Raw genomic sequence first — 17,500 nt, forward strand, 5'->3', positions numbered from 1 at the left:
TGTTCTCCTCCTCCTCTAATGTTCTCCTCCACTGTTCTCCTCATCTAATGTTCTCCTCCTCCTCTAATGTTCTCCTCCACTGTTCTCCTCATCTAATTTTCTCCTCCTCCTCTAATGTTCTCCAGTGTTCTCCTCATCTAATTTTCTCCTCCTCCTCTAATGTTCTCCTCCAGTGGTCTCCTCATCTAATCTTCTCCTCCTCATCTAATGTTCTCCTCCAGTGGTCTCCTCATCTAATGTTCTCCTCCTCCTCTAATGTTCTCCTCCTCTAATGTTCTCCTCCACTGTTCTCCTCATCTAATGTTCTCCTCCTCTAATGTTCTCCTCCACTGTTCTCCTCATCTAATGTTCTCCTCCTCCTCTAATGTTCTCCTCCTCCTCTAATGTTCTCCTCCTCTAATGTTCTCCTCCAGTGTTCTCATCTAATTTTCTCCTCCTCCTCTAATGTTCTCCTCCAGTGTTCTCATCTAATCTTCTCCTCCTCCTCTAATGTTCTCCTGCAGTGGTCTCCTCATCTAACGTTCTCCTCCTCCTCTAATGTTCTCCTCCAGTGGTCTCCTCATCTAACGTTCTCCATCTTGTGTTGACAGAGAGGTGATTTAAGAATATACTCTAGCGAGAAAGTGAGTCGACTCTGAGTCGACTGCGTGAATCATATCAGTGAATCAAATGCCATATGTTTTGGGTTGTAGCTTTTTCTTTTTAAATCACAGCTTGGTCTTTTTCTTGCTTTCTTTTATTTTCATTCTTCCATTTTAGTTTACCATCTAAATGCCCCAGGTTGTTACTCGGTAAAGCAGAAGGTTTCAGCAGCGCTTCCTTTCTTACGTGGTTGTGTCTCGTTCCACAGGTGTTATTAGCTGAGTACAGCATCACAGGAGAGATGTTCGCCATCAAGGCCCTGAAGAAAAGAGACATCGTGGCTCGTGATGAAGTCGACAGGTTTGAGATATTTGAGTGTTATTTCTGAGATTGTGAGATTTGTGGTCAGTTACGGTGCTGAAGCTCGGCGTGTTTTCCATACAGCCTGATGTGTGAGAAGAGGATCTTCGAGACGGTGAACAGTGTTCGGCACCCGTTCCTCGTCAACCTGTTCGCCTGCTTCCAGACTAAAGAGCACGTGTGTTTTGTGATGGAGTACGCAGCAGGTGGAGACCTCATGATGCACATCCACGCTGACGTCTTCTCAGAACCGTGTGCCATGTGAGTGCTTACGATCAGGGGCTCTCGGAGTCGGGGGCTCTTGGAATCAGTGACTCTCAGACACAGGCTCTCTGAGTCGGGGGCTCTAGTAGTTGGGGCTCTTAACATCGCCTGTATGTTATAATGACTCTCAGACACAGGGACTCAGCAGCTGAGTCAGTTGGCTCTTGTAGTTGTGGGCTCTCGTAGTCGGGGGGCTCTGGTGTAATCTAACATGGCTTCCACACTTGCTGTTCAGCAGTAGAATAGCACTTGATCCAGCGCAGACTCATGTTTCATTCATGTTAACTTAAAGCAGCCACAAGATACTAAAGCATGGTTAATGAACAGTAATGTGTCTGTAGGATGGAGGAGATTTCTGTTCTGAACAATAATCTGACCAAGCACTCACCTGTCGCACTCAAACTCACCTGCTAAAACTGCCGCATATAAGATTTTCTTGCTTGTTAGCATCATTAGCTTTGTAGCTTCTCTTCATCACAAAAAGAAATGTCTTAAACTCACTCTTCATCTTTTCTCCCGTTTCCTCCGGCAGGTTTTATGCAGCTTGTGTTGTCCTGGGGTTGCAGTTTTTACACGAGCACAAGATTGTGTACAGGTAATTCAAGCTTCCTGTATGTTTCTGCACCGTTATCTGTGTTTACTGTTTGTTTCCTGTGGAAATAATGCCAGAGAAATGTAACCTGCAGAGATCTGAAGCTGGATAATTTACTGCTGGATACAGAGGGTTACGTGAAAATCGCAGACTTCGGTCTTTGTAAAGAAGGTAAGAGAGAGTGTGTGTTTATTCACTCAGCACAATACAGACTTGGATGAACAGAGTCCCCATTAACTGTGTGTGTGTGTGTGTGTGTGTGTGTTTGTGTGTGTGTGTTTGTGTGTGTGTGTTTGTGTGTGTGTGTTTGTGTGTGTGTGTTTGTGCGTGTGTGTGTTTGTGTGTGTTTGTGTGTGTGTGTGTTTGTGTGTGTGTGTGTGTGTGTGTGTGTGTGTGTGTGTGTGTGTGTGTGTGTGTGTGTGTGTGTGTGTTAGGAATGGGCTTCCGGGATAGGACGAGTACTTTTTGTGGTACACCTGAGTTCCTGGCCCCTGAGGTGCTCACAGAGACGTCATACACCCGCGCTGTGGACTGGTGGGGGCTCGGAGTGCTCATCTTCGAGATGCTGGTTGGCGAGGTCAGGCCACACACACACACACACACACACACACACACACACACAGTCCATATATAGTGCTGTTAAAATAATGACAAACAAAAGTTCCTACATTTCATCCATTTATACTTAGATTTTGGAACGTTCCTCTTTCACACCTACATTATAGCAGCTATAAGCAGTCTTTTCCTCACCAGCTTCTCTTTACCTCTTGACGTTTTTTTTTTTTTTTGTTGTTACCGAGAAACCGCAAAGTACCACAAGTCCTGAGCTGTTGCTATAGAAACCATAATAGGATAGAATGAGCACTACTGACCAATCAGAGTCCAGAACTCTTAAGCACTGTGGTAGAAATAGTTCTACTACAATAGACCTGTGCTTAGAGTTTAGCTAAATAAATGTTAGTTTAGTCAAACTGTTTTGTTTTGTTTTAATATTTATTTACTAGCAGGTTTTTCTTTAAATTTTAATGAAGAATCGTGTAGTAAAACTCAGCCTCTGATTGGTCCACACCTCACCGTGTCGTCCCCCCGCAGTCTCCGTTTCCCGGTGATGATGAAGAAGAGGTGTTTGACAGCATTGTGAACGATGAAGTGCGCTACCCGAGGTTCCTCTCCACAGAATCCATCTCCATCATGAGGAGGGTGAGTGACATGAACGTTGTGTTCATCACACCAGCCTGGTTTACACTGAGCATCATTACCGTAACGTTTAACATCTCATGCAGCTGCTGAGGCGGAATCCCGAGCGGCGTCTGGGAGGAGGAGAGCGCGATGCAGAGGAGGTCAAGAAGCATCTGTTCTTCCGTGTGAGTGAATATCTTTATCCCTGCGTTTACACTAACCACAGTTTTTTTTTCTCTGCGTTTCCGTCACTCAATCCCAGCCACATTTGAATTAAGATCTTTTGTGCGAATGAGATCAGACAAGCAAATGGAGGGAGTTTTCCCTGCCTGTCATTCACCTGTGACAGAGTAAAGGACAAGGAGTCAGGTGACCGTGTCGACTCCCATTACAGGATCTTGAGTCTATCCCAGGAACGCTGAGCGTGAGGCAGGAATACAGTCACAAAGCAACACACACACACAGAGGCAATTTAAGGAATGGAATGCAAAGTGAGGAATAGGATAGGAGAAAGGAAAGAAGAAGAAACCATCTAGAAAGGAAAATAAAAGGAATGAATGTAGAGAAAGGAAGGAGGAATGAATGAATAGATAAGGAATGTGAAGGAAAGGAAAAAGAGAAGAGAAGAGAGAAAGAAATGACAAGAGAATGAGGAGAGAAATAAGTAAAATAAATTAAAGGAAAGAGAGGAAGAAGATAAAAGAAAGGGACGATGAAAGGAAAAAGAAAAGTAAGGAAACGGCTGAGAGAAGGTAAGAAAAGAATGAACTCTCACTAGAATTCGTACAAAATGCTGCATATTTTCTCTACACTTTTGCATTTCGACATATTGCCAGTTGTGTCACTGTCTCGATCATACAACAAACTGTAATTAACACTAGTTAGCTAAGCGGCGAGAGCGAAAGTAGGAAGAACTTCCTAAATTCCTGAAGAACATGAGCTAAGCAGAGAAATATCTTTGTGTTGCGTTAAACACTGACGCTCTTCCTGCACTGTTCAATCCTCCAGAACATCGACTGGAGCAGACTGCTGGCGAAGAAAGTGAAGCCTCCATTTGTGCCGACGATCCAGGGAGCGAGCGACGTCAGCAACTTCGACGACGAGTTCACGTCAGAGGCGCCGGTGTTGACCCCACCGCGAGATCCACGCCCACTGAGCCGGGACGAGCAGGAGATGTTCGCTGACTTCGACTACATCGCTGACTGGTGTTAGCGACCACACACGCTCACACGGACCCTGATATTAACCACTGTGAACACGGATCCACTTCCGCTTCCTGTTCCTCTCTCACACACAGGACGCTTTAAATCCAGCTAGAACCTTCTCCTCAAGGAGCAGCATTTAAAACACACACACTTCACGGAGGAGGATGCGAGTCTCGAATTCCTACACACCCTCTTCCTGAAGGGAAGGAAACGCTGACAATTTAATGTTTCCATAGTAACAATATTGAATACCGTGATAAATGTGCAGGAGTGTATATACCACTACAGGCTCGGCTCACTCGTCCTTACTACACTGTTACAGCATGCTACGTACGCTACACGCGTCCTGATTTCACTAAGACGTGACATGCGTCCACGAGTCCAATTCACAGGAAATAAATTAAAATACAACAGTTCAAATAACTGGCTAATGGTTATAATTATGGGGGGCATGGTGGCTTAGTGGTTAGCACGTTCGCCTCACACCTCCAGGGTTGGGGGTTCGATTCCCGCCTCCACCTTGTGTGTGTGGAGTTTGCATGTTCTCCCCGTGCCTCGGGGGTTTCCTCTGGGTACTCCGGTTTCCTCCCCCGGTCCAAAGACATGCATGGTAGGTTGATTGGCATCTCTGGAAAATTGTCTGTAGTGTGTGATTGCGTGTGTGTGTGTGTGTGTGTGTGCCCTGTGATGGGTTGGCACTCCTTCCAGGGTGTATCCTGCCTTGATGCCCGATGACGCCTGAGATAGGCACAGGCTCCCCGTGACCCGAGGTAGTTCGGATAAGCGGTAGAAAATGAGTGAGAGTGTGAGGGTTATAATTATGCAATAAACTCAAAGTTAACATGCGTAGCGAAACTAGTGATTGATCAATTCTGTAATATTTAGCCAAACTTTTGCTAGCTTAATAGTAAATTTGTTGTAAAGTTGTAACCCTGACGTTAACTTTTGACTTAACAGTTTTCTGAACATTACTATTAAGAGAGTGAGCTTGCTAACACCTAGCTAGTAGATTTGATTTTAATAGTTAGCCTGTTGTTGCTAGCAGTTTCTTTAATTGGCTGATGCTAGTCAGATTTGTTTAGATTACATACAAAAGAGTTGTGTGTATGATCATTATATTTAATATTTATTTACTAGTGCACTATAGATAAATAAATAATTTTTTGAAGTATCCCATAACGCACTGCAGCAGGTTGGAACCTGATTGGTGGAACCTGAAATCTATAAAGAACCCAAGTTAATATGGTGGTATGCTAGCTAGAAAATTTAGCTAGCTAATATTGAACGTTCAGGTTGCTAGCTAGTCAGTCTGGTGTGGCAATTAGTTTAGCGTCCTAAATAAAAGTGACCTCACTCTCGTTGACGCAGGAACGCAAACTTAGCGAAATCAGAACGTCGATAACGGACGTACTCCAGATGTCAGAAATAAATGATTAGCAGACATGTTGTATGCTAATATAATATTTAAGCAAATGATCAAATATGTTTTGGATGATGATGATACTGTGAACGTGCACCAAGTCAGACGAGAACGATCGCGTACAGGGGGAGGGGGAGGGCAAAATATTGTACAGAACAAAAGAACGTCAATAAACGTAGCTCTGTGGTGTTAACCTAATAAACATCCATGAAATTCTGAGACAATCCCAAATGTGTGCAATCTCTTCCTATCCCTCTCCTGACAAACTCACACCATTATATATATTTTTATAATGTAATGGTGTACGAGTTTGAGGACCTGAAGCTCATCTGTGTTTTAATCTTCTCCAGCAGGCTGTACAGCAGGCCAACAGAGATTTAAAACTATTTTCAATTAAATTTTGTTTTCTCATTTAGAATCATCTTACAATTCAGTAAGCAGCTTTTAACCTGATTTGTAAAACCTTTAAATGTAACCATTTACGACACTATCGCCACCTGCTGGACGGGGGACTTTCAAATGGTTTTCTGTTTCTAAACAAACGTTAATAAACTGCGTGTGAATGGAGATGTTTTCATAAGGGTTCGTGTAGACAGAGATGTTGTTCCTGGTCATGGAGACATCCTTGTAAACACCTTTCACTGTTTGCGTGCATGAAAATGTATTTTTTTTTTCCTCATGATGCAGGATGGTTTTGAAACAAAGTCTGTATATACACACACATGTGAACAGGGCTTTAGATGTAGACCCAAAAACCAATTAAATATTAATAAAAATAAAAATAAATAAATAAAAAAAGACAAATTCACCAGACACTGGATGTGCTTTTCTGAAAAGCATTTATTGTTTTAAATTACTAAATACAATGCAGACACACTAAAGAAAATAACTCGCTCGTTTGCTACAAAAGAAAATGTTTACAGTATGAAACTGGTTTAATCACCAATTAAATTCTCACGTGAATTATGTACAGTTATATATACACACAAATGAACTGCGGATCACTACGGTCTGAGCTCCGGTAGCATTAAACCGTGGAATGTGTCTCCTGTATGCACTCAGGGTTACACCTCAAAAATCACCACCACGTCGAAAAAGCAAAACCTTCTCAATCAAATAGAAATGAAAACCAGAATAGAAAGAACTGTGTGTGTGTGTGTGTGTGTGTGTGTGTGTGTGTGTGTGTGTGTGTGTGTGTGTGTGTTTCACAGCTGAGGCAGTTTATCTACTGGCGTATCGAACTTGAAGTCTGGAGGGAAGAGGTCAGCGGCACGTGGGTAGATGAGACGGTACGACTGGCGGATGGTGACGTCGGCTACTCCGGCTATATCTCCAATTTCTGTACAGGAACAAAAATCGATCTTAATCAGTGTTCGCTCTGGTACTTAACACTTGTCACTTTTATATAACGTAACACAAATGCTAAGTGATGGGGTGGCGTGAAGCTGATAATTTTCAATTAACTGCATCATATCAACTCCATGCGAATGAGCTGTTGCTACGGAAACAGCAAAAGTGCATTAATATAAAACCAGCACTACTGTCAGCGACCAATCGGTACTCAGCAGCATTGTGGTCACATGATGTCACAACGGTTCGGCTCTTAGACCAGAGGAACCGGCGTCTACACCAGAACCTGTATCACAAGGTTCTGCCTTCTTTTAACAGAACACTTATAATGAGCCTGACCTTTCTGAGTTTTCTTCTCAGCAGAGGCCTGAGATGCCATGTAGATGGCGGCAGCAGCCACGCTGATGGGGCTGCGTCCCGGGACCAGGTCGAGCTCCACGGCCTTCCGGGCGATGAAGGTGGCTGCCATCTGCACCTGCTTCGGGAGGCCGAGGTTGGAGCAGAAACGAGACATGAAGTCTCCGGTGGTGATGAGGTCCACGCTCGTCTCCAGGGCCTTCAGGATGAGTTTAAAGCAGCGGCCGATCTCCTTCTTAGAAATCCGGGACACAGCGCAGATTTCTGGAACAGGAGGAATTACAGAGAATGTTAATGCTATAAAAAAATAGTCTGAATATTTGTTCCTATTTTGTTAATTAGTGCTAATGCTCAAAACAAATACTGATCAGATTTGAGCCTCAGTTATGAACAAAACAACTATATCTGTCTATATCCATGTCTGGTCTGTAGAGATAGACAAGACTAGGGTTGCAAAATTACAGGACTTTTCAAGGCTAGAAACTTTCCATGGGAATTAATGGGAATATATGGAAATAAACTGGGAAATTAAAAAAAAAAATGCAGAGTTGCCTATAACAAGGAACTTAAATGTAGTTAAAAAAAATCTTGCAGCATAATTTAGTTTAAAACAACAAGATTTAATGCAATTTAAGTTGAATTTGTTCCCTGCTTTCCTCGGTCACTTGCACACAGCACACTGCTTACTGGAGGGCCATTGAGGCCAAACCCACTGCATGTACTTACATTCTTCTATAACATGCACAGTAACACTTTATCTTAGGGTCATTTAACTAGTTGCTTATTAGCATGAATATTAGTAGAATATTGGCTATTTATTAGTACTTATTAAGCACATATTATTCTGCATTACCTTATTCTACATTCTTAATTGTACCCAATACCTAAACTTAATAACTACCTTACTAACTCTTAATAAGCAGGAAACTAGGAGTGTTTCCACATGCACAGATAATTTGATGACCCCCTCACACACTCACTCCCCCCTGAAATAAAAAAAAAATCCTCCATATATCACTTAAGGTGGGGGTTCACCTCCATTTTCCAGGCCTTGACTACCACAGACTCAGAGACCTAATAAGCTTGAGAAAAAATGCTTCATTTTACATTTTGATTGGAACTTTAAGAAGTGCAAGGGTGAGGGATGCTTTCATTTTACAGCAATCATAGGGAAATATGTTTATTACAATTATTAAGTTTATTATGTTTATTACAAGCATAATAATGTTTATTATGCTTTTGAGTTACTCGGTGAAATACTCAGTTCAAGTTCTACTTACAAATAAATCAGTCAAGACGTCATTTTTAAAATTTATATTACTTTGCATGCATGTCTGCTTATGACCAATCAAAATGTTTATTTATGTTTGTATATGATATAGTTTATATACATTTCCAAATAATTCCCATAAATTTCCATATATTCCCATAAAGTTTCCAATTTGGAATATTCCCAAAATTCCCCAGATTAAGTTCCCGTGGAAAGTTTCCGCGAACTCCGCCCCTTTGCAACCCTAGACAAGACTGGTACTAACTCAAGAAATTCACACAGATAAAGAAATCATAATATTACGATCCATAAAGTTATTTCTAATAAAGTGGAAGCAGCAGATTTTGCGCAGTAATTCTACTCCTGCTTGTGAAAAAAGGCTTAAACACCTCTGAATACAGGTATTCAAACATCTCATGATGGTTAGACGCAAAGACCTTCGCAACAAGATCGTTGGGCTACAAAGCACCGGCCCTGGTTACTGACAGGTTTCACGTGTCATTCAAGGTGCTTTAAAGTCATCAATGAAGCACCATTATGCCCATTACACAGCAAGTGGATGGAACATCACTCCAACATAAGTGACCACATGCAGAAGATTTCTGATCAGGGAGTCAGACATTTAGTCAGAAAAGGAGACAAGAACCACTTGGAAAGAGCTCCAGAAAGACGTAGAGGCAGCAGGTTCAGCTATCAGCAGGAAACAATAGGCGATGCATCACACACACACACACACACACACCTCAAACCAGCTTCAATATGCCTTTTCTTCTATAATGGAGGCCTCTGGAGTGAGTGTCCATGGAGGCCGTAGCCATGTTTCTGGAGCTCTTTCCCTAATAAACACGTGTCGTGTACAGGAGCTTCTAACCAATCAGCACTGCGCACAAGCTAACGGCTGCTGTTCAATGAGCATAGTGCATCATCCATACTAATGACAGCAGCTACTGATCTCGAGGTCATGTGGACGAGTTAAACACTACTCTTTAAAACACTTAGATAGACTTTTGTTCACATCATTTAATTTTGTTTAAAGACTCATTTTCATGTGTCAAAAAAAACAACTAGATGTAAATAAACCTCAGTATTCAGCACCACATCGTGACCCTGTTCTACTTATCAAACTGTAGACGTTATTTATACACTAATTATTTTACAGTAGTTTGAACTGAACGTCTTTTTCCCCCTGGTGCATTACTATAGATGGAAGAGAGCGGATTGTTTTACCTTTAAACGTTCGGGGAACTCCCTCCTGTCTGCATGCTATGTAGAGGCAGGCTGAAGCGATCGCGTCGTTACTCCGGCCCTTCAGACTCTTCTGTTCATAAACCTGCTTAAACAGGTTATTGGTACGATCCTGGGGACAACAAAGAAAGGGTGATTAATAAAATAAAATTAACAAACGTTTCATTTATACCATTAAAATTACAATACTTTCAAAAGTAAATAAATGAATGCGTATAAAATTTTTTTTTATTTATATTTTTACTTTATACTTTTTTTTTTAAATATATATATCCATTTTTATTTTATTATTCACCTTCCTTATTATTATTAATTAATAATATATGCATGCGTTTTATTCTGTGCACTTTATCATTTAATTTCACTACTTGAGCGTAAACCACTTCCCGTGTGTATAAAAAGTGCCCCACAGCACTTATTACTTTCTTAACAATAAATACAGCAATTAAAGATTCTCTAGAGTCTAATTACGCTTTTGAAGTGTCGCTAATTTCTGGTTCTCAAATCTCTCACAGCAACTGGTACGTCTTTGGACTTTCATGCTAGATTATTGCTAAATATCACTGAGAAGGTCATACGGCACACCCTGGGGTAATTCTAACACTGTGTGTCACTCACGACGATGTTTCGGGGCAGGTTTATCCTGTCTGCCATGGTGGAGATCTCTTTAAAGGCGTTCAGCATGGCTCTGTCCGAGCTGCTCATCGTCCTGCGGTTCTGATACTTGGAGTTTCCGAACTCATCGAAACTCGCAGCACCTGTTCCCTAGAGACAAAGAAAACGATGAGCTGAGCACTTGATTTTTTTCCACATGACAAACACAAATGAAGTGTAAATAAGGACGACGTCTCGTCCGGGTCTCCGTACTTTTCCGATCATCGTTGTGAGGTCTCCTCCGTTGAGGAGCGGGTTCTGTGCGTCACCGACACGTGACGGGTCTTTGGTAGCTTTCTCGTTCGTGAACGTCCTCCACTCTGAGCCGACGTCAATCACACGGTCACCTGATGAGGATGACAAACACGCTCAGTATCTGGAGTAAAGGCTTTAAATGCAGGTGTGAATCATCACCAAGGCTTCTGACTATTATCTCTTCAACACGCTGATCTACACATTTGTATTGATCTCCTCATTGTATTAAACATTAACGTGTCGTCGGTCATCTGACACCATCATAAGACTACAGAAGTCGGCTTGAGCCATACAGAAGAGCCTGGCCTGTCTCTCTGTGTGCGCGTCTCTCTGTGTGCGCGTCTCTCTGTGTGCGCGTCTCTCTGTGTGCGCGTCTCTCTGTGTGCGCGTCTCTCTGTGTGCGCGTCTCTCTGTGTGCGCGTCTCTCTGTGTGCGCGTCTCTCTGTGTGCGCGTCTCTCTGTGTGCGCGTCTCTCTGTGTGCGCGTCTCTCTGTGTGCGCGTCTCTCTGTGTGCGCGTCTCTCTGTGTGCGCGTCTCTCTGTGTGCGCGTCTCTCTGTGTGCGCGTCTCTCTGTGTGCGCGTCTCTCTGTGTGCGCGTCTCTCTGTGTGCGCGTCTCTCTGTGTGCGCGTCTCTCTGTGTGCGCGTCTCTCTGTGTGCGCGTCTCTCTGTGTGCGCGTCTCTCTGTGTGCGCGTCTCTCTGTGTGCGCGTCTCTCTGTGTGCGCGTCTCTCTGTGTGCGCGTCTCTCTGTGTGCGCGTCTCTCTGTGTGCGCGTCTCTCTGTGTGCGCGTCTCTCTGTGTGCGCGTCTCTCTGTGTGCGCGTCTCTCTGTGTGCGCGTCTCTCTGTGTGCGCGTCTCTCTGTGTGCGCGTCTCTCTGTGTGCGCGTCTCTCTGTGTGCGCGTCTCTCTGTGTGCGCGTCTCTCTGTGTGCGCGTCTCTCTGTGTGCGCGTCTCTCTGTGTGCGCGTCTCTCTGTGTGCGCGTCTCTCTGTGTGCGCGTCTCTCTGTGTGCGCGTCTCTCTGTGTGCGCGTCTCTCTGTGTGCGCGTCTCTCTGTGTGCGCGTCTCTCTGTGTGCGCGTCTCTCTGTGTGCGCGTCTCTCTGTGTGCGCGTCTCTCTGTGTGCGCGTCTCTCTGTGTGCGCGTCTCTCTGTGTGCGCGTCTCTCTGTGTGCGCGTCTCTCTGTGTGCGCGTCTCTCTGTGTGCGCGTCTCTCTGTGTGCGCGTCTCTCTGTGTGCGCGTCTCTCTGTGTGCGCGTCTCTCTGTGTGCGCGTCTCTCTGTGTGCGCGTCTCTCTGTGTGCGCGTCTCTCTGTGTGCGCGTCTCTCTGTGTGCGCGTCTCTCTGTGTGCGCGTCTCTCTGTGTGCAAAACACACACGGTTTGTGATTTTACAGAGGAAGCAGAAAGCTCAGACTCCTCTGTCCTCAAGACTTTGCTGTGCTGAGTAACTTTGAATGCTATGCAAGTGACAGACTTTACATACTTGTGAATCTTATGTAAATCCTGAGGAAAAAAAACATCCACTAGACAGACGTCATGTTTAATGAATGTTTAATGATTTCACGCATAGCGACATTAACAGGGTGTTCTGGCCTGTATAATGTCTATAAAATGACTGACGTGAAAAGCATTTATACACAAACAAGCATTTCGGTCCTGAGAGCAGCTTCCCAACAGGTTTACTGAACTATTCGGACTACATTCTTGGATCTTTACCAGCCAGTATTCATCAGGTTTATGATTTATCAGACGTTTACTCGTTTAAACACTCCACAGGGAGAGATACCACAGGAACACCTGAGTACGTACCAACAACAAGGCCACACTCGGGGCAGATCATATCACCGGCTCTGTAGTCCTCCACCAGCAGGGCGTCGGGGTGATTAGGGCACTGCACCTTGGGAAGAGCATCTCCACTGTGACACACAAGAAGGGAGACAGGGCTGTTTATACAACACACCATTATATTAAACACCAGGACACTTCAGACCCTGGATCTCCAGATCCTGTTTATATTCGCATCTGATTTACAGGATTTGTATTTTACTTCACACCCTGTTCACCTCATCGCAGGACACTGAGAACTTGTGCTGGAAACTTAACTTCGTTTTATTTTAAAATGCTAATGCTTTCATAAAGTTTTATATCTTTGAGGAAAACTAAGCTCTGTATGTGCTTAAATACACGCATCAGATTAAACACTGCTCATGTGGTAAATCACATTTTAAGCAGATTGTTATGTCTGTAGTCTAACGATTCATAAGCTGATATTTTGGTAATAAATGCTTATTTAATTTTTCCATTAAAAAAAACCAAAAATATACAACTGAGTAAAATACAACTTTCTATATGTTCTCATTCTGTATCCCACTGTAGTATATATTTAGCTATTTTTAAAGTGCAATTTGATGTTTTATTTAAACATTTTGTGTTTTTTTATTGGTGCTTAATGTTCCTCTTACATTATTATTCTATCTTGTTTGCTTGTTAATTTTAGTCGGTGCTAGTCAGGACAATCCTTTTTAATAATTATCATAATTGTAAAAATAATTACATTTATATTTGGTTTTTATTTGGCGTTCTAACATTTTTATGTTTTTCTTTTTGCTCGTGATGTTTGTTAGTTTTTCTTGTTTTGTGTTTGTCACCTGAGGAGTGTTTACATTCCACTGAAAGCACACGTGAGCCTGGCTTTACATAAACTGATCAGATTACAGGGACAGAACAACAACACCCAGACTGTGTTATACTAATTCTTGGGGACTTTAATAAAGCAAATCTCTCCTATGAACTGCCAAAACAGACAGCCATTGATGCACCACAATAAACTTAGATCTGTTAAACCTGTAGTAAAGACTGTAAAGAGTTGGACCAATGATACTGAGCAGGTTTTACGAGCCTCACTGATTGGAGTGTTTTTGAACCTGCTGCCAACGATCTGGATGAGTTCCCTGAGACTGTAACTTCATATATCAGTTTCTGTGAGGACATGTGCATCCCATTAAAATCGTCTAACATTCAACAATCATAAGCCATGGTTTTGTCAAACCAAAGATGATTGCCTACAGAAATGGAGACAGTGTCTTGTACAATCAGGCCAGGAACACACTGAATAAGAAGATTAGAGCTGCTAAAAAGAGCTACGCTAAAAGTTTAAAGGTTCAGTTCACTTCTAACGACTCAGCTTTGGTCTGGAAAGGTCTGAAAGTCATCACTAACTACAAGACAATATCCATTAGCACTGTGGTGAATCAACAACATGCTGAAGATCTGAATGAACCCCCTCCAACACCCGTTCTGACCATCTCTTCACGCAACCTTTAAAACCTCCACTTCCTTAAGCAGTTGAGGAAGTTTAACCTGCTCTGTGAACTTCAGTAACTGTCTGTTTTTGGCTCAGCTACAAACTCAGGCATCAGAAGACTACAGAGAAAGGTTCAGACTGCTGAGAGGATTATTGGTGTTCTCCTGTCCATCCTTCAAAAACTGTAGAGATCCAGAGTGAGGAAAAGAGCTCAGAAAATCACTCTGGATCCCTCACATCCAAGTCATCAGCTTTTTAAACCTTTACCATCGATACCGAGCCCCAAATACCAGCACAATCAAACAGTTTCTTCCCCCAGAAAATGTACCTGATGAACAGTTAAATGTTCTCCATTACACAATAACAATGTGCAGTAACCTTACAGTTAATTATTACCACCGCCATCCATACATTCTACATCTCATTCTATTCTATCTATTCTCACATATATAGCACAACACTACATACAATTTATTTATTTTTCCAACTTATTTTATTTTTTATCCCTTTCTATTTACACACGGGTTACACGTTTATTTACTTTTTTATTCTCCTCTTATTTTTATTGTCTGTCTACAGGAACACGAAGCGTGTGACGTAAACAAATAAATCAATAAAACTAAATAATAATCTAAACAACAAACTCGTTCCTACAGATCATAATCTTCATAATCGTACGAGTTATTATAAAGTAATTATTGAAATGCATTACAATAAAATCGGATGTAGTTTCCGTCTATTGTGCTTCTCTATTGACGAGAGTAAAACTGGCTGTGTTCCAAAAGCCTTGCGTGAGATCACGAAGTGCACTCGATCGTGTACACTGTGTTATTGAGCTCTAGTGCACTACGTAGGGCGCGAGCAGACTTATTGGGATCGAGCCGCGGGAGCCTGCGCATGAGAAATAGAATCACGTCACGTCAAAAACATATAACTAACGGCGGCGGGAGGTGCGAACTAAACTACAGACGATCTATGATCGTGTTGACGTGTCAGAATTTTTAGAGTTTCGACTTAATCTTTAAAAACGTACTTATTTCACGTGAAATTTCAGGTGAGTTGGCGAAATTAGCCGGTTTAGCCATTTAGCCACGTTAGCAATCGAGAAAAAACTACGAAAAAACAATCACCACCGAGTTGCGTCGCATTTTAGTTCTCGTTACTGTATTTTTAACTGCCTAAAAATAAAATAAAAATAAATACACACGAATAATTATTATATTTAGGACAGATATTAAAGTTCACGTGCACATTTGTTTAGCTGGCCGCTTAGCTTTGTAGCACGTCGGTTAGCTAACAGGCTACACGGCGTTTGTCTTTAGTTTTTCTCCATTTTATTTCTACTCGGATTGTCCTTAGTCGTTAGAACATTAGATACGATGCACACGCCGTCCCGACGTGTCCTATTTAGCGCACTAATGAGGGCTAACAAGCTAACAGGCTAACAAGCTAACAGCCGACATCTCAAACAGAACCAATAAAAATCCTCCCAAATCACCACAAAACACAAGTGACAAGAACCGTATCTTAAAATAACACCAAATAAAACTAAAATAAACTATTAGTAAGAAGCCTGACATGAAATAATAGTTTAAAAATGTACGAACCGGCTTGTAGACGCCATACTGTCACTCTCATCTGCGCTCGAGCTCAACGGAAGTCGCTGTGCCTAGTATTTATAATCTCTGTAGAACACGTGACCTACTTCCGGAAAGCCAGAAGGAACAAAAATAATATTTTCTCGCTTTCGTTTTTAACGAAGTATCAAAATCGCACTCATTTAAATTCAGCTATTAATAAGAAAACGATACTAACGATATGATACACATCATATTTTATCATTCGGTCATTTTATTTTTATTATGTTAGATACTTTATTATACTGAACTGATTTATATCACACCTTATATATATATATATATATATATATATATGTGTGTGTGTGTGTATATATATGTGTATATATATACGTGTGTGTGTATATATATATATATATATATTGTTCAACAGCTCTTTTTTTAAAGAAACAATATTTAATGAAAATAAATAGTTTTTAATAAATATTTTATTTCAGTCCTGTGAAGGAAAGAAAGTAACTAAAACCTGGATAATAAATAATGGTGTCTTAGTAAGAAACTTCCTTTAACACGTGACTTAAAAGTCCTACTGAATATTCTGATGATATTATGATTCCATAAATATTTCTGCGAGACAGATGATCCAGAATCAGAAAGAGTTTTATTGCCAGGCATGTTTTCGCATGCGAGGAATTTGTTTTAGTGACAGAAGCTCCACAGTGTAACAGAATGACATATACTATATAGGCAAAATTCTATATACACATGTACAGGTTGAAATGTGCAATTGAAATATACATATACAAATATAGGCAATTTGTATGTACAGATGTGCAAGTGTGAAAATGTGCAATTGAAATGTGCAATTGCAATTATTTCCTGTGTTATTAAGATAAGATAAGATAAGATAAGATAAGATAAGATATACCTTTATTCGTCCCACAATGGGGAAATTTCACTGTTACAGCAGCCAAGAATAATAAAATGCAAATATATCAAAATGAATGGAGACATAATATAATATACAGTATTTACAAAACAAAATGAATAAAAATATGTATATTGCACATAGGTAATATTATATATAGGTTCATATTGTGATGAACAGCTGCAGTGTTTTAGTACTGAGATGTGAAACAGTTAGAAAAATGTAAGACTTAAAACACGTCGTTTAGAAATAACTAGAACTCGTATAAGGAAAAACATAATAAAATAAATATAATAAAAACTTATTATAGGCAGCCAATTAAAATAATGTCGTACATTAGTGTAAATTGTACATGGTGATGAAGGAGCCCGTAGTAATGGGATTAAACAGCAGTGCAGACTCAAGGATACCGTTTATCCAGGATGGAAGCAACAAGGCAATGGTATCATGATCTAAATGTGACGTGTGTTGGACACGTGATCACGTGCGAACAAGCACGAGCCCGGATAGCTCAGTCGGTAGAGCATCAGACTTTTAATCTGAGGGTCCAGGGTTCAAGTCCCTGTTCGGGCGAAAGTGAATTATTATTAAAAAATAAATAAAATAGAACCACAGTCTTAGTTGTGAAGCACTGTAGCTGTTCACACACACAGAAGAATCAAAAGCTCTGACAAATAACATTGATATAATAAATATACTAGAAAATGTTCAATAGTTTTTCATTTCAGTACGTAATAGTTCTTTTCCCTTCGTTTTGGTTACTTCTAAAGTAATTAGTGGTTTTAATTGTAGGTGAATTTATGATGTTAGGAGCATAAATCTTTAAATAATAAAGAATTTCTTTAAATATGTAATAATCATCTCCGTAAACTCTTGTTTCCTGCGTTAGGGTCGATCTGAACAGCTGTAGTGTTTCAGTACTGAGATATGAAACTATGTTGTTTTTTTAAAATTTCGCTTTC

General features: G+C 41.3%; 2 protein-coding genes and 2 non-coding genes across 4 annotated transcripts in view; 2 read left to right on the plus strand and 2 right to left on the minus strand.

Moving 5' to 3' along the window:
* pkn2a (protein kinase N2a) overlaps positions 1 to 5,826 on the plus strand; it is a 24,661-nt gene extending 18,835 nt beyond the window's left edge. Inside the window, exons 15-22 of the mRNA XM_060888180.1 lie at positions 851 to 942; positions 1,027 to 1,203; positions 1,739 to 1,801; positions 1,893 to 1,969; positions 2,233 to 2,375; positions 2,891 to 2,998; positions 3,082 to 3,162; positions 3,986 to 5,826. Coding sequence (XP_060744163.1) covers positions 851 to 942; positions 1,027 to 1,203; positions 1,739 to 1,801; positions 1,893 to 1,969; positions 2,233 to 2,375; positions 2,891 to 2,998; positions 3,082 to 3,162; positions 3,986 to 4,189 — 945 coding nt within the window. The 3' untranslated portion in view covers positions 4,190 to 5,826. The remainder of the gene's footprint in view (positions 1 to 850; positions 943 to 1,026; positions 1,204 to 1,738; positions 1,802 to 1,892; positions 1,970 to 2,232; positions 2,376 to 2,890; positions 2,999 to 3,081; positions 3,163 to 3,985) is intronic.
* A 598-nt stretch (positions 5,827 to 6,424) lies between these two features.
* Positions 6,425 to 15,752, minus strand: gtf2b (general transcription factor IIB). Its single transcript, XM_060888426.1, has 7 exons — positions 15,641 to 15,752; positions 12,539 to 12,645; positions 10,692 to 10,825; positions 10,443 to 10,589; positions 9,807 to 9,936; positions 7,292 to 7,573; positions 6,425 to 6,941 (listed from the first exon to the last, which is right to left on the minus strand). Exons 1-7 carry the CDS (start codon positions 15,655 to 15,657, stop codon positions 6,808 to 6,810), a joined length of 951 nt encoding a protein of 316 aa, XP_060744409.1. The 5' UTR covers positions 15,658 to 15,752; the 3' UTR covers positions 6,425 to 6,807.
* A 1,286-nt stretch (positions 15,753 to 17,038) lies between these two features.
* On the plus strand, positions 17,039 to 17,111 carry trnak-uuu (transfer RNA lysine (anticodon UUU)). Its single transcript has one exon. It is a non-coding gene; the product is annotated as a tRNA-Lys (tRNA).
* Positions 17,112 to 17,499: 388 nt separating this feature from the next.
* Position 17,500, minus strand: part of trnak-uuu (transfer RNA lysine (anticodon UUU)) — a 73-nt gene continuing 72 nt past the window's right edge. The window contains exon 1 of the tRNA in view: position 17,500. This exon is cut by the window's right edge and continues 72 nt beyond it. This is a non-coding gene — a tRNA (tRNA-Lys).

This window comes from Tachysurus vachellii, chromosome 15 (assembly GCF_030014155.1).
Source record: "Tachysurus vachellii isolate PV-2020 chromosome 15, HZAU_Pvac_v1, whole genome shotgun sequence".
Classification (NCBI taxonomy): Eukaryota; Metazoa; Chordata; class Actinopteri; order Siluriformes; family Bagridae; genus Tachysurus; species Tachysurus vachellii.